Source organism: Macrotis lagotis, chromosome 1 (assembly GCF_037893015.1).
Source record: "Macrotis lagotis isolate mMagLag1 chromosome 1, bilby.v1.9.chrom.fasta, whole genome shotgun sequence".
NCBI classification, from domain to species: Eukaryota; Metazoa; Chordata; class Mammalia; order Peramelemorphia; family Peramelidae; genus Macrotis; species Macrotis lagotis.
Genome location: NC_133658.1, coordinates 749021110 through 749034703, shown reverse-complemented (window position 1 = coordinate 749034703; position 13594 = coordinate 749021110). Strand labels below are relative to the sequence as shown.

The 13594-nt window shown below is 44.4% G+C and overlaps 1 protein-coding gene across 1 annotated transcript in view; it reads right to left on the bottom strand.

The window, feature by feature from the left end:
* Positions 1-12315, bottom strand: part of SNX19 (sorting nexin 19) — a 67713-nt gene extending 55398 nt beyond the window's left edge. The window contains exons 1-6 of the mRNA XM_074213407.1: positions 10795-12315; positions 8268-8406; positions 6180-6280; positions 5953-6072; positions 1454-1581; positions 205-301 (exon numbers count right to left, since the gene is read on the bottom strand). Of these exons, the coding sequence (XP_074069508.1) occupies positions 205-301; positions 1454-1581; positions 5953-6072; positions 6180-6280; positions 8268-8406; positions 10795-12315 (2106 nt within the window). The remainder of the gene's footprint in view (positions 1-204; positions 302-1453; positions 1582-5952; positions 6073-6179; positions 6281-8267; positions 8407-10794) is intronic.
* Positions 12316-13594: the final 1279 nt, after the last annotated feature.

The following is a 13594-nucleotide window of genomic DNA, read 5'->3' as shown; positions in this document are numbered from 1 at the left end:
AACCAGTCAAATTGAAATAACAGATGAAAAATAAGCATTGAAAAATAAGCATTTTATCAAGACATTAGATTCTGATGTTAGATATGCTCAGCTTCAGAGACTCGGCTCCAATCTGATCTTTAGGAATTTTCCAATCACTTCTGATATCATGGTTAAATATAATGGCTATGGACCCTTGCAGGTCCTTAGGAGTCCCATTCTTACCACATTACTTTCTGGGAGGCAATATAAGACCTTCTCATGTGATTCAGCCACATTTAATACTGGAGCAATTTTGCTAGATGGGAACCTTAGTCTAGACCTGTAAGAAGAAGGAACATAGGACAAGACATGGTAGAGATCTTGGTCCCCAACAATCATATTAGCTCACAGACCTCAAGACAGCAAAACTTCAATATTTCTCTGCTGGTTCCACCACAGCTAGTCATTGCATATCAAGAATCTGGAAGGGTGTTGCATTTGAACTGAGCTGTGTTCTTCCCCATGCCTTTGAATTTGACAGTGGAATTTGACACTGGACAGGTGACACAGGGTAAAGATATGAAAACATATCCTCATTTGTTGGGCACTATTTCTGAAATTGTATTACCCTCCTTGGCTCAGAAGTTCTTCCCAAAGTCACCAGAGAGGGAGCCAGCATCCTGATGAAAGTCATTGGTTCAGGTGTCACTAGGAACTTATAAAATACAGGTGTGGGCAATGAAAAGGTAAGGACATTGATCTCTTTATGATGACAAAGGTGTATGTTGATTGTATTCCTGACTACATTAAGGATATTAAAGGTATCATGCTTATAGAGAGAGCCCATGCATGGTCTGTAAAGCAAACAAGGGTCCTGAGCAAGTTTCTCTGTGTGCTGATATGAACTTCAAATACTTTTAGGGCAATGCCCAATGAACCACAGATTGGCAAAATGAATTATCCTTAATTTGGGATATGATTAAATAGACTCTGCAGACTTTTCATATCTGACCATTGGACTCAGATGGCGCTGGAGGAGAAAAGTGAGTCTGGTGACTTAGAACAGCACCCCTCACTCAAATCCAATTCACATGCTTGTCATGGTATCACCTCCCTGATGTCATGGTCTTTGAAAATGACAGACAAACATTAAACATTATTTTTGAGAGCACGGAAATCTTCTCATTCTCCTAGGAAATTACAACAGGAGAAAAATCTCCAGATTCTAGAGTGTCATTCCTACCAAGAATCCCAGATTACCATGGATGTCATACTGGCAGAAATACACACACACACACTAAGCAATCACTGCTGTCCACCCACCACCCTTTGAGGGAGGGTCACTGATCATTTAGCAGTTTCAGAATTAACTTTATAGAGACTGATGTAACTCTTCTTCCCTTCTTGAGGATCAGGGATGCTCTCTTAGTCAGGATCAAGGGGGTAGCCCAACTGCAAGGCCAATGTCCCAAGGAACCAAGAGATGTCTTACTTATTCTTCTTGCCCTCTGTCTGAGGCTTGCCATCTGTCTCTGCTTCACTCAGATCTTCTGTAGGGCTCTGGGGTTCTGAGCGAGGAAATGCAGTCTTTATGGTATCCACTATGGCACTCACTACCATCTGTAAAGGACAAAGGGCTGAGGTTAGCATCATCATCCACAAACATTCTTAAAATCCCTAGCTTTCTTGAAAATTCAGTATCTTCTACCTGAAATTTCTCCTGATCCTCCCAAGAGTTAGTGCTTCTCTTCTTCAAAACAAAACCTTGCATCTTTTTATAAATATCCATATTTATAGATATTGATATAGATATGGATCTCAGACAATACTAGCTGTATGACTCTAGGCAAGTCAATTAAACCTCTCTACTTCAGTTTTCTCAACTGCAAAATGGATTAATAACCTCCCAAGGTTATTGTCAGGACCAAAAGCATAAAGTACCCTAGCATAGGTGCCTGGCCCTTAGTAGTTACTTAACAACCCCTTATTATTTTCCTCTCCTATATACAATTGCTTTCCCTTTTTAACAGAGGATTTTTCCTGAGTCATGGACCTCTTCAGTGAAGTCTATAGAACTCTTCTCAGAATATTATTTTGGGTTTTTTAAAATTACCTTTGAAGGAAATACTAAATTTCATTTAGATCATGGGGTTCTTAACCTAGTTCTATGATCTTTTTTTGATAACTGCAATTCAATCTAATTGATTTACTTAATGATACTATGTATTTTATCTTATACATTTATACATATATACATTTATACATATATACATTTATACATTTAAAAATATTATTTTGAGAAGGCATCCCATAGGAGTGACTAAGGAGTCTAAGACAAAGAAAATGTGATATTTTCCCCCCTCTAAGTTCAGAGACTATAGACTCCTTAGGGAACAATTGACCTCAACCTAAGAATCTCTGCTCTATAAACTCTTTAAAGACAGAGACTGCTCCATCTTTGTCTTTGTATGCCCTGATCTACCAAAATGCTTCTCATCCAAAAAGTTGTGAATTAATTTCTGGTTGTGGATTGGTTATAGACTGAATTTACTTCAAAGTTTACAAAGTACCTGACTTATATTATCTTGTATGGTCTTTGAAACTGCTGTGTGATATGAGCATAACAAGTGCGATAGCCCTTATTTTATAGATGATGAGATTGAGGTTCAGAGAGATGAATAGATTTGTCTCAAAGTTCAGAGACTATAGACTCCTTAGGGTACAACTGACCTCAACCTAAGAATCTCTGCTCTATAAACTCTTTAAAGACAGAGACTGCTCCATCTTTGTCTTTGTATGCCCTGATCTACCAAAATGCTTCTCATCCAAAAAGTTATTAATTAATTTCTGGTTGTGGATTGGTTATAGACTGAATTTACTTCAAAGTTTACAAAGTACCTGACTTATATTATCTTGTATGGTCTTTGAAACTGCTGTGTGATATGAGCATAACAAGTGCGATAGCCCTTATTTTATAGATGATGAGATTGAGGTTCAGAGAGATGAATAGATTTGTCTCATCATGGAGAGAATTGTGTGAAGAGAAAGCCATTCCATGACAAATAAAACTAAACACATATGGGAACAGAGAATCTATGTTACAGCCTTGCGCTTCTGAAAAAGTCATGAAAACTGGAGAGGATGGCCTCCCAGGAAAACTTCCTCATATATACATACATATAGCTATAGAGATAGATGAAGCTATAGATAGGCCTATATCTCTCTCTATATATACACACACACACGTATATACAATTTACATATATGACATATACATGTATGTATATGATTTATACACATTTGCATGTATATAAATGATGCATATATAAACTGAGATATAAAAAGAATTCATACACATAAATTGATACATGTATGATTTATATATAAACTGATGATTTATATATCTAAAATGTTACATATTAGTTTATATAATACATAATATATGTGACTTATTGATTGCTCTTACTATTAATGGTATAGATCATCTATAATTCTTATTGTCTATGATATTTTGCTGTTGTCCAGTTGTTTCACTTGTGATGAGGGGTTCTTGGGATTTTCTTGGCAAAGATACTGGAGTTATTTGTTATTTGCTTATTTTATAGATAAGAAATGGAGGCAAAAAGGGTTAAGTGGCTTGCCCAGAGTCACACAGCTAGTAAATATCTGAGGTCCAAATTTGAGTTTGGAAGATGAGTCTTCCTTACTTCAGGTCTAGCATGAGAGAAAGAGAGAGAGAGAGAGAGAGAGAGAGAGAGAATGAATTACTCTTATTATTGATGAGAAAGCTTTCTATACACACACAGACACACACATATGTGTGTGTGTACCTATATATTACTTCAGAGTTTACAAAGTGCCTAACTTAGATTATCTTGTTTGATCTATGAAACTGCTGTGAGATCTGAGCATTACAAGTACGATAGTCCTCATTTTATAGATGAAGAAACTAAGGTTCAGAGAGAGGAAGGATTTATCTCTTCATAATCACATGGCAGGTGTTTGGGGAAGGATTTGATTATAGGTTTTCCTGACTAGAAGTCCAGCCTCCTGGACTAGATATTTCCCTTTTTTTTCATTTTTTTTTTTTTTGCAGGGCAATGGGGGTTAAGTGGCTTGCCCAAGGCCACACAGCTAGGTAATTATTAAGTGTCTGAGGCCAGATTTGAACTCAGGTACTCCTGACTCCAGGGCAGGTGCTCTATCCACTGTGCCACCTAGCTGCCCCCCTTCATAATGTTTTTTAGGTTTTTTTTTTTGTTTTTGTTTTTTGCAAGGCAATGGGGTTAAGTCTCTTGCCCAAGGCCACACAACTAGGTAATTATTAAGTGTCTGAGACCGGATTTGAACCCAGGTACTCCTGACTCCAAGGCCGGTGCTTTATCTACTACACCACCTAGCCTCCCTCATAATTTTTTTTAATGAAAAAAGTTTTATTTTGAAAATACCTCGCTGGGTTTTGAATGGGAAGACCACTTTAGGAACTATGTAAAAGTGTGTGGCAAGAGGAAATGATTCACAAATTTGGGAAATGGTCCAGAAGAGAAAGCCAAAATGAACAATATGTCTCCAAACACTTCTAAATACTCTCATAGTGAAACACCACCACAATATGCACAATTGGGTCTTCCTAATCATCTCTATGAAATGGTTTGTTTTTCCCTAGATCTAAATAATGATTAACATTCCTGTGGCCACAAAGAAGGCCTCTGGAATGGGATAGCATGGCTCTTTGTGTGAGGTAAAAACTGACTATAGGATTGTGAGATCATAGATCCAGAATCTTTTTGCTTAATTCCTTCCTTGTACAGATGAGAACTAAGGCAAAAGAAGATTAAGCCCCAAGGTCAGATAGGTAAGTGTTAATGTCCAGATCCTATGCTTCAAAAATCAGCAGGCTTTCCCCTGTACCATCATGAAGGTCATCTCATTCTAATTAATATTCTCCATGTAAACAGACAAAAATTATAGTCCCTATACTTGGTTCAATGAATGACATTCTAGGCTTGAAATCAGAAGCTCTTGTTTGAATTCATGGCTCTGCCATTTACCCCACCTTGGGTGAATTGCTGATCCTTCAGTTTTCTTCCTCTAGATTGAAGGAATTGAACATTAGTGGTGTCAAACTTAAATAGCAAAGGGGTTCACTAAACTACACATAAAATTCCTTGTGAGTCACATATTGACTTAGAAAATCATATATTAATATTGTCACGATTCAGGTGTGTCCAACCATCTGGAACCCCACTATCTCACTATTTGGAGGGGCAGGCTATTGGGATGGTTTGCTATTTCCTTCTCCAGCTCATTTTACAGGTGAGAAAACTGAGAAAAAAGGTTTAAATGACCTGCTCATAGTCACACAACTCATAAGTGTCTGAGATCAAAATTGCTCTCAGGAGCCAGCCTTCCTGACTACAGGCCTGGTGCTCTAACCACTGTACCACCTAGTTGTCCTTTTTTAAATAGTATCTCATATTTGATTGAAATTTCATTCATTGTGTTAGATATTTCCTAAGTTCATTTTCATCTAGTTTGGGCAGCTTTCAGGAAAGTTGTGGGCCACATGTTGGCTATTTCTAGAGTCACTGATCCTGAGATCTCTTAGATTCAGACTTAAATCTAATCTAGAATACTAGGATCCTTAGAACAATGGTGACTCATTCAAAAACAGTACAGCTAAGTGATAATAACTGAGATTACAGAATCACAGTTCTAGATCTGAATGAAGAGTAGCTATCACATCAACCCCCTCATTTTACAGATGAAGACACTGAGGCACAGAGATCTAAGTGACTTGCCCAGAGCCATATATCAGTATGTGTAGGAGATAGGATTTGAACTCATTCTTCCTCACTCCAAGCCCAGTAACTCTATTTACTTCTCCACAGTATTGAGGATCCACCTCTCTCCACTGTTTTGACCACTGGCTCTCCAGACTCAACACTGACAGACTCAGACTGAGTCTGGGAACATTTGCCCCATTGGTACCTTGTCTATTCTTGAGACCATGAAAGGTTTCTTGACAAAGGCTATTCGAGCATCTGTATTGAGAGCCAGAAACTCTTGTACTTCTTCACTGTTGGCAATCTCAGGGATGGCACACAGTTGCTGCAAAAACAAGAGATCAGTGTTAGGCTGTTCTCAGTACTGCCCATCTTGGGAGAGCAGCTGTGACTTGTATGCTTTGGGGGAAAAATGGGAGAAAAATCACCAACCTTCAGGAATGACTCTAGAAGACTCTTTCGGGCTTCTACCCTGTCACTGTCCATGTTTCCAAATGGAAGATCAGGAAAGAGCTTTTTGGGACCCTTCACATCTAAGAAAACAATAATCATTTCCGATATACATTTATTAAAACAAATATTTATTCAGTGCTCCCTTTGTTCATAAACATTATATATATATACATATACATATATATATATATATATATATATACTATATATATATATATATATATATATATGTATGTATATATTGCAACAATCTCAGAAGAAAACAGATTATTTCTCCCCTGGGACTTTTATTCACATAATAGAGAGGAATAAGGAAATCTGGCTATAGAACTGAGTATTACACAGAGCCTACCTCTGGTATTTATGGGTAACAACAATCGTATATAACTGAAATTTAGAGATGAATCTAAAACTCATTTAAGTGCTGTTTTGTTTTAGCCTTGTTCCTCAGAGATCAGGGACTCATTTCATCAGCAAAAGAACTTCTAGGGGTTGGGACTTCCTCTAACCACATGGATCTGCTACTGACTGTCTTAGGTCAGGGACTCTGTACCTTATTTATGCCATGGCTCCCCTTTGAAGACCTGTCAAGCCTATGAACCCCTTCTGAGAATAACGTTTTTAAATTCATAAAAACACATAGAATTAAAAAAGAAACCAATTATATTAACAGAGTTGATAAAGACTAATTTTAAAAAATTCACAAGACCCAACTTAAAAACCCTTGCCTTAGGAAGTTGCATAGAGCACTCAAAAGTTAAGTGTTTTGACCTCAAGGCAGTATGCATTAGAGGCTGGCCTTGAATCTGCCTCTCAGGTGGACTCTTCCTAATTTATCCCTCTTTAGCTGCCCTTGTGCTTTGGGCTTTGGGTCACAGAAATAGCCAATTTATTTTCACTACTCCCTCTTATCTTCAGTGAAGTAGAAATATAAAAGCTGAAATGGAGGTTGAGGAAGAAAAGACTAATAGCTAATCTAGAATAATGGATTTAGAGGTAGAAAGGATCTTGGAGATCATCCAGGCTGACCATTTCTTTTTAATTTTTTCTAAAGATTTTATTTATTTTGAGCTTTGCAATTTTCCCCCTAATCTTGCTTCCCTCCCCCCATCCCCCCACAGAAGGCAATTTGCCAGTCTATACATTATTTCCATGGTATACATTGATCCAAATTGAATGTGACAAGAGGGAAATCATATCTGACCCTTTCTTTTTACAGATAAGGAAACTCACCTCAGGGAAGGGTGACTTGGACAAGGTCACATAAGTGGACATAGAGTCAGGATTCCAACTTCTACTCACAAATCTAGCGTTCTTTCTATGGCACTAGTGGAGTTCTTTTCTGCTTACTGAATGCTTTGGAGATTTTATCTAACTTGATATTATCCCCTTGAGATGGGTGCTTCATTTAAAGACAAGGAAGTTGGAGAGGTTAAGTGATTTTCCCATGGCCAGAGAGAGTTAACAAAGTGCCCAAAGAAATCAATGCTATCATGTAGGGGCAGGTAGGTGGTATAGTGGATAGAGCACTGGCCCTGGAGTCCAGAGGACCTGAGTTCAAATCCAACCACAGACACTTAATAATTACCTAGCTGTATGACCTTGGGCAAGCCACTTAAGCCCATTGCCTTGCAAAAACTAAAAGAAAAAAAGAAACCAATGGCATCTGGATAATATACTGACTAGATAATGAGTTCCTTAATTGGTAAGTAAAAGCTGGGATAGTCTTCTCCTCATTCTCCCAACCCCAAACTCTATTTAACTTTCCAAGCTTGGGTACAAATTTGAAAATTCTTAAGTTTCTAAACTCTCTGGATGAGGAAGTTAAGGAAGACTTGGTCAAGAGTAAAAGTCATTCCTTCTTTTCGGGGGAAAATTGCCTATCTCCTGAAACCCACTCAGGGACTCTGCGAAACAGAACATGAACAGCACTGGCATGCAACCAACCCACATGTTGACTGACAATCAGTTGTGGGGTATTTTCTATTTCTGGGACATCATGGTAGATGTGGAGAGATTATAGGAAATATGAGAGTGGAAATATGGAAAAAGGTTGGGGTTCCTGACTTTTAATGAACTTCCGTAGGTCTGGCTTCTCCTCCAGTCTGGTCTGCAGATTCAGGAACTCCCGATAGCGACGATTCACAGTATGGTAGGCCACCTGCTGAAGGCCACTGCTGTTCTCACTGTCAAGAGCTGTCTCATACTGTTGAAAGAATGAATGACTTGCTTTAGCGAAATAAGCATTCCTAAAAAACGATAAATTGTGGTTTTTGGCCTTATTAATTACTTTATTCTTGGATACCCAATCCTGGAATTTTGATTGGAGTGATAAAAGGTTGCTTTGCTGTATCTACAGCCTTTAATTATATTAAATTTAACAAGTATTTAGGGGCAGGGGAAAGGGAAAAGGACTAAATCTGTGATCTTCTTAGTAGAGAGAATTCCCAGATATAGGACATTTCTTCTACTGATGCAGGTCAGCATCTTCTTTGCAATTTAGGGTCTAAGGAATGTTGCCCAGGATACCTAGAGATCAAGTGATTTGCCAAAACTTGAACTCATACCATGCCTCACAGGTGAGCTCTTGATTCACTGGGTCCTGGAGATACATAGACAAGAACAAAACACTGATCTCCATAGAGCTTATATTCTACTGGGGGAAATAACACATATACCTACAATAAGTGAATACAAAGTAATTTTAGGTTAAAAAAAAAAAGAGCACTAATAGTTGGGAAATTCAGGGAAGACCTGTTATGGGGAGGTAAGTCAGATGTTGAGTTTTGAAGGATGCTAGAGTTTCTAGAAGTTGAGGTGGAACATTCCAGACATGGCCATTTCATATAGACACTGAAGTGGGGGTGGGGGAGAGAACATTTTATGGAAAGAATAGCTGGCCACTTTGGCTGTAACCAAGAGTACACAGGCTAGAGCCAGGTTATAAAGTTCTTTAAGTGGCAACAAATTTTGTATTTTAATCCTAAAAACAATGAGGAGCCATAGAAGCTTTTTGAGCAGGGGAGTGACATGGCTCCAACTGTATTATAAGATTATTTTGACAGCTTTGTGAAGGTTGGATGGAAGAGAGGAGACCCTGGAAATGAGGAGTTAGGCAGCAATCTCAGTAGTCTAGGCAGGGTTGAAAAAAATGAACTAGAGTGAACATAACTGAGAGATGTAGAGATAGAATCAATGAAACTTGGCACGTGATTTAACATAGTCTTGTGTGAGAGAAGTGGTTCTAAGGTTTTGAACCTTAGTGACTGGAAAAATGGTGATGTCCTCAACTGAAATAGAAAATTATGTGGATGGTCAGTATAGGAAAAAATAATAATGAATTTTATTTTAGATATACTGACTTTGGACTGCCTATGGCACACTGAGATGGATACAACCAGCATGTAAGGTGGTGATGCCTTTCTAGCCTTCCTAGCTTTCGTTTTCTTATACCTCCCTCTCCACAGGCACACTGACCTCAAACAAGGAGGCATTTTCACTGGTTGTCCTTTATTCCATCTTTCCATTAAATGAAATGCTCTCTCTACTCATCTTAACCTCTTAGCTTCCTTCAAGACTTAGCTCAAATCTTATTTTCTAGAGATAGGCATTCCTACTCCCTTTCTTCTAGCTTTCTTCCTTCCTAGTACCTTCTGTTTAAACTGTTTGCTTGTTATCTCCCCAATTAAAAAGTAAGCTTCTTGAGGACAGTCACTGTGGTTTTGCCTTTCTTTATATTCTTGGTGCTTAGCACAAAATTTAGCATAAAGTAATTATTTATTAATTATCAATATACTTATTAACTGAGTGGTGTGGGGCTGCTCAGGAGAGAGGTGAGAGTTGGTTGTATAAATCTGGGAGTCACTACCCCAGGGAGTTAAAGGGACTGCCATATAATTAATGCATTGGTGCAGATGATACTTGAAGCAGGCACCCATGTTTACTAAGTCAAGACAATTTGTATTTAGACATAGCACAAATGTTTTAAGTTTATAATATAAAGTGTGAACAAAACCAGAAGCATTTCACCTGCGCAAAATTACAATTATGTCTTCCTTTTCAAAGTATGGGGTGGTTTTAATGCTGCTTTGTACAGTCAATTCTTGATTATCTATGCTAATAGAATAGTGGAAGATATAATTTAAAAGAATAGCTTTTTTTGTTTGTTTGTTTTTGCGAGGCAATGGGCTTAAGTGGCTTGCCCAAGGCCACATAGCTAGGTAATTATTAAGTGTCTGAAGCTATATTTAAACTCAGGTCCTCCTGACTCCAAGGCCGCTGTGCCATCTAGCAGCCCCAGAATAGCTAATTTTTAAAATTTTTCTTTGCAATCTGGTGATGTTGGTCGGGTCAGCTGCAGATTTACCTTTCTAATTCTATTTTTTAGATTAATATGACAATCTGCCAGAGCAACTGGATGAGCAGCGTGTCAGCCTTGCTCTGGACTAAAAGTTGACGTGAAACCCTTCCCATGTGATCTTATTGAACTAAAAACCAATAACTGAGTGTTTCCAGACTTTCCCATGCAAGAATGTTAACTTTCCCCTCAAAGCTCCCGGTGAATGAGCTACACCCATGACTCCGACCCCTTTACCTTCACCGTGTAGAGAGTATAGGGATGGAAGCTGGTCCCGCTATGCTCCCGTGCTGTGATGGTCCCAGTGATGCGCAGGTTTTGAATGACAACCGGGCCGTCGGGGCTGCTGAGGGGCTCAAAGCTGAAGGTGGCTGAGCTCAGGGGACCCGTTGGGGAGGAGGAGAGCAAACCCTGGGGCAGGCTGGGGTCCAGGGGGCTGACCCCATTGCTGAAATCCCTCTCCAGGCACGAAGGCCGAGGGAGACAGGCTCTCTCTGGTCCGTCCAGCAGAGGTGCCGGCGAGGCCGGGTCTCCTTCCTCTTCCTTCTCTGCCGGGTTGATCTGGATTTCTGGGCAGGGCTTGAGCATGGAGGCCAACAGGCCCGCGGCGGCCTCCGGCCGGGGCTCAGCCTCGGGCGCCTCGGGCTCCGGCGCGGTCAGCGCGGCGCCCACCGGCGCGGTCAGCGCGGCCAGCGCGTCCTGCAGCCGCTCGGCGAGGTCGCCGGGAGTCACCGGCCCGGGCGCCTCTGCGTCTCTGCCCGCGTCCGAGAGCGGCGAGTCCAGCTCCGCGTCCTCGCACACGAAGAGGGGCCCCCGCGCGTCCGGGGGCCGGGGCAGGCCCGGGCCGCCCTCCTCCGGCCTCGGGGGCGCCGGGGCGGGGCTCCGCTCCTCCGCGGGCTCCTCCGGGGGCCCGGCCAGCGGCAAGGCCCTGGGCACGGGGGGCGGGGCGGGTTCCGCCGGGCGCGCCGGGCCCGCCTTGGAGAAGACGCCCACCAGCGCCAGGTGGATCCAGTCCGGGTCCGACATCTTGGCCACCAGCGGCAGCAGCACGTTGCAGGCCAGCAGCTCCACCACCAGGTAGCGGCCCGTCCGCGTCCTCAGGTGGGGCGCGGGCGTCAGCCCCTGCAGCGCGCGGTCCACGGCGGCGCGGGCGTAGCGCAGCTCGGCGCCCGGGCCGCGCAGGGCCGGGTGCGCGGCGGCGGCGGCGCCGTAGGCCTCCCAGAGGCGCGCGGGCTCGGGCCGGGCGCCGCGGGGCCCCGCCGCCTCCCGGGCCCGCAGGTAGCCCTGCAGGTGGCGGCCGCAGAGCGCCAGGACGCGGCGGCTCAGCGCCCGGCGGTCCACGCGCGCCATCCTCCGCCGCAGCTCCCGCGCCATGCCCAGCATGGCCGCGCGCACCTCCTCCTCGAAGGCCGGCTCGCGGCTCAGGCCGCGGTGCCACGAGGACACGAAGTCCCGGACGACCTTCTGCACGGTGCGCTCGATCTCGCGCTCCAGCCGGCCGCGGGCCTCGGCGCCGCCGCCGCCGCCGGGGCAGCCGGCCAGCCGGACGAAGCGCTCCAGGTGCAGGCGGCCCCCGGCCCCCGCCACGGCGCGCGAGCCCGCCCAGCCCCCCAGCGCCAGCAGCAGCAGCGACACGAGGCCCAGCAGCCAGACGTCGACCAGGAGGTGGAGCAGCAGCAGCCAGGCCAGCCCGGCCGCCAGGGCCAGCAGCTTCCGGCCGCCGGGCAGCGGGGCCGCGGCCCCGGGCCGGGCCTGCATCCCCCGCCGCGCCCGGCGCGCGGGCGCTCAGGGCCTGGGCGGGCCCGGCATCTCAGCGCGCGGGGGCGGGGCCCGGCAGCTCCTCACCCTGCGGGCAGGCCTCGGCCGGCTCGTTCGCGGGAGGGCTGGCCCGGCCGGGGCGCCGGGGCGGCCCCGCTCCAACGCCCAGCCCTGCTCCCCGGGCTCGCGGCGGGCCGCCGGGCAGCGCGCCAGCCTCGGGCCTCCGGGAGGGCGCCGCTGCGGCGAGGTGCAGGCTGGGAGCGGGACCGGGCCGCCGGAGCCGCCGCAGCCGCCGCTCTCGTTCCACCGCCCTCTAGCGTCCCGGCCGCCGCCTCGCAGCCGCCGCGCCGCCCCGCCCCGCCCCGCCGCCTCAGCGCCCCGCCCCACCCCCGCCCCGCCGCCTCAGCGCCCCGCCCCGCCCCGCCGCCTCAGAGCCCCGCCCCGCCGCCCGCCCACTGCCCAAGCGGGCCCAGTGGAGGAGCTGCGGGGCCCGCCCAGGACTGGCGTTTTTCCCTCTTTAAATTTCCAGACCCCTGCAGCACCTCCGTGGCCAGGGTGGAGAGAGCTCCGGCCCTGGAAGCTCAAACCCGGCCTCGGACCCTTAATAATGACCTAGCTGTGTGGCCTTGGGCAAGCCGCTGAACCCCATTGCCTTGCAAAAATGAAAAGAAAATGGAAAATGAATTTCCAGAACCCAACACTACATTGCAAAACAACACTTTATTGCGATTGCTTAATTCATTCAGCCAATCAACTAACATTTTAAGAGCTTGCTGTTTGCAGTATTAATATCAATATTTGACGGTGTTTTAGATTTCTCTCAGTCCTAGGAAGTAGACTGTGCAAATATTAGTCCTGTTTTTTTTTTTACCCAGGACTGGGCCATTTTAAAGTGATTTTAGTGAGATAAAGAATTCCCAGGAAAGCCTACCAAGATAGACTAATGATTTGCTCTTATTTAGTCTGAGGGAGATGGGAAAACAGACACAGAGCCAGTTTCCAATTGATAAATGGTCAAAAAGTATATGAATAGGAAGGAAAAATGTTCTAAATAACTAATAATTAGAGAAATACAAAATAAAAAAAATTGTTTCACATGTCACTGTTATTCAGTGATTTCTGATTCTTCAGGAGCTCAAGGATCATATTTCAAATCATGACAATACTATCCATGGGGTTTTCTTGGTAAAGATATTGGAGTGGGGGCAGCTAGGTGGCACAGTGGATAGAGCACCGGCCCTGGAGTCAGGAGCACCTGAGTTCAAATTCAGTCTTAGAC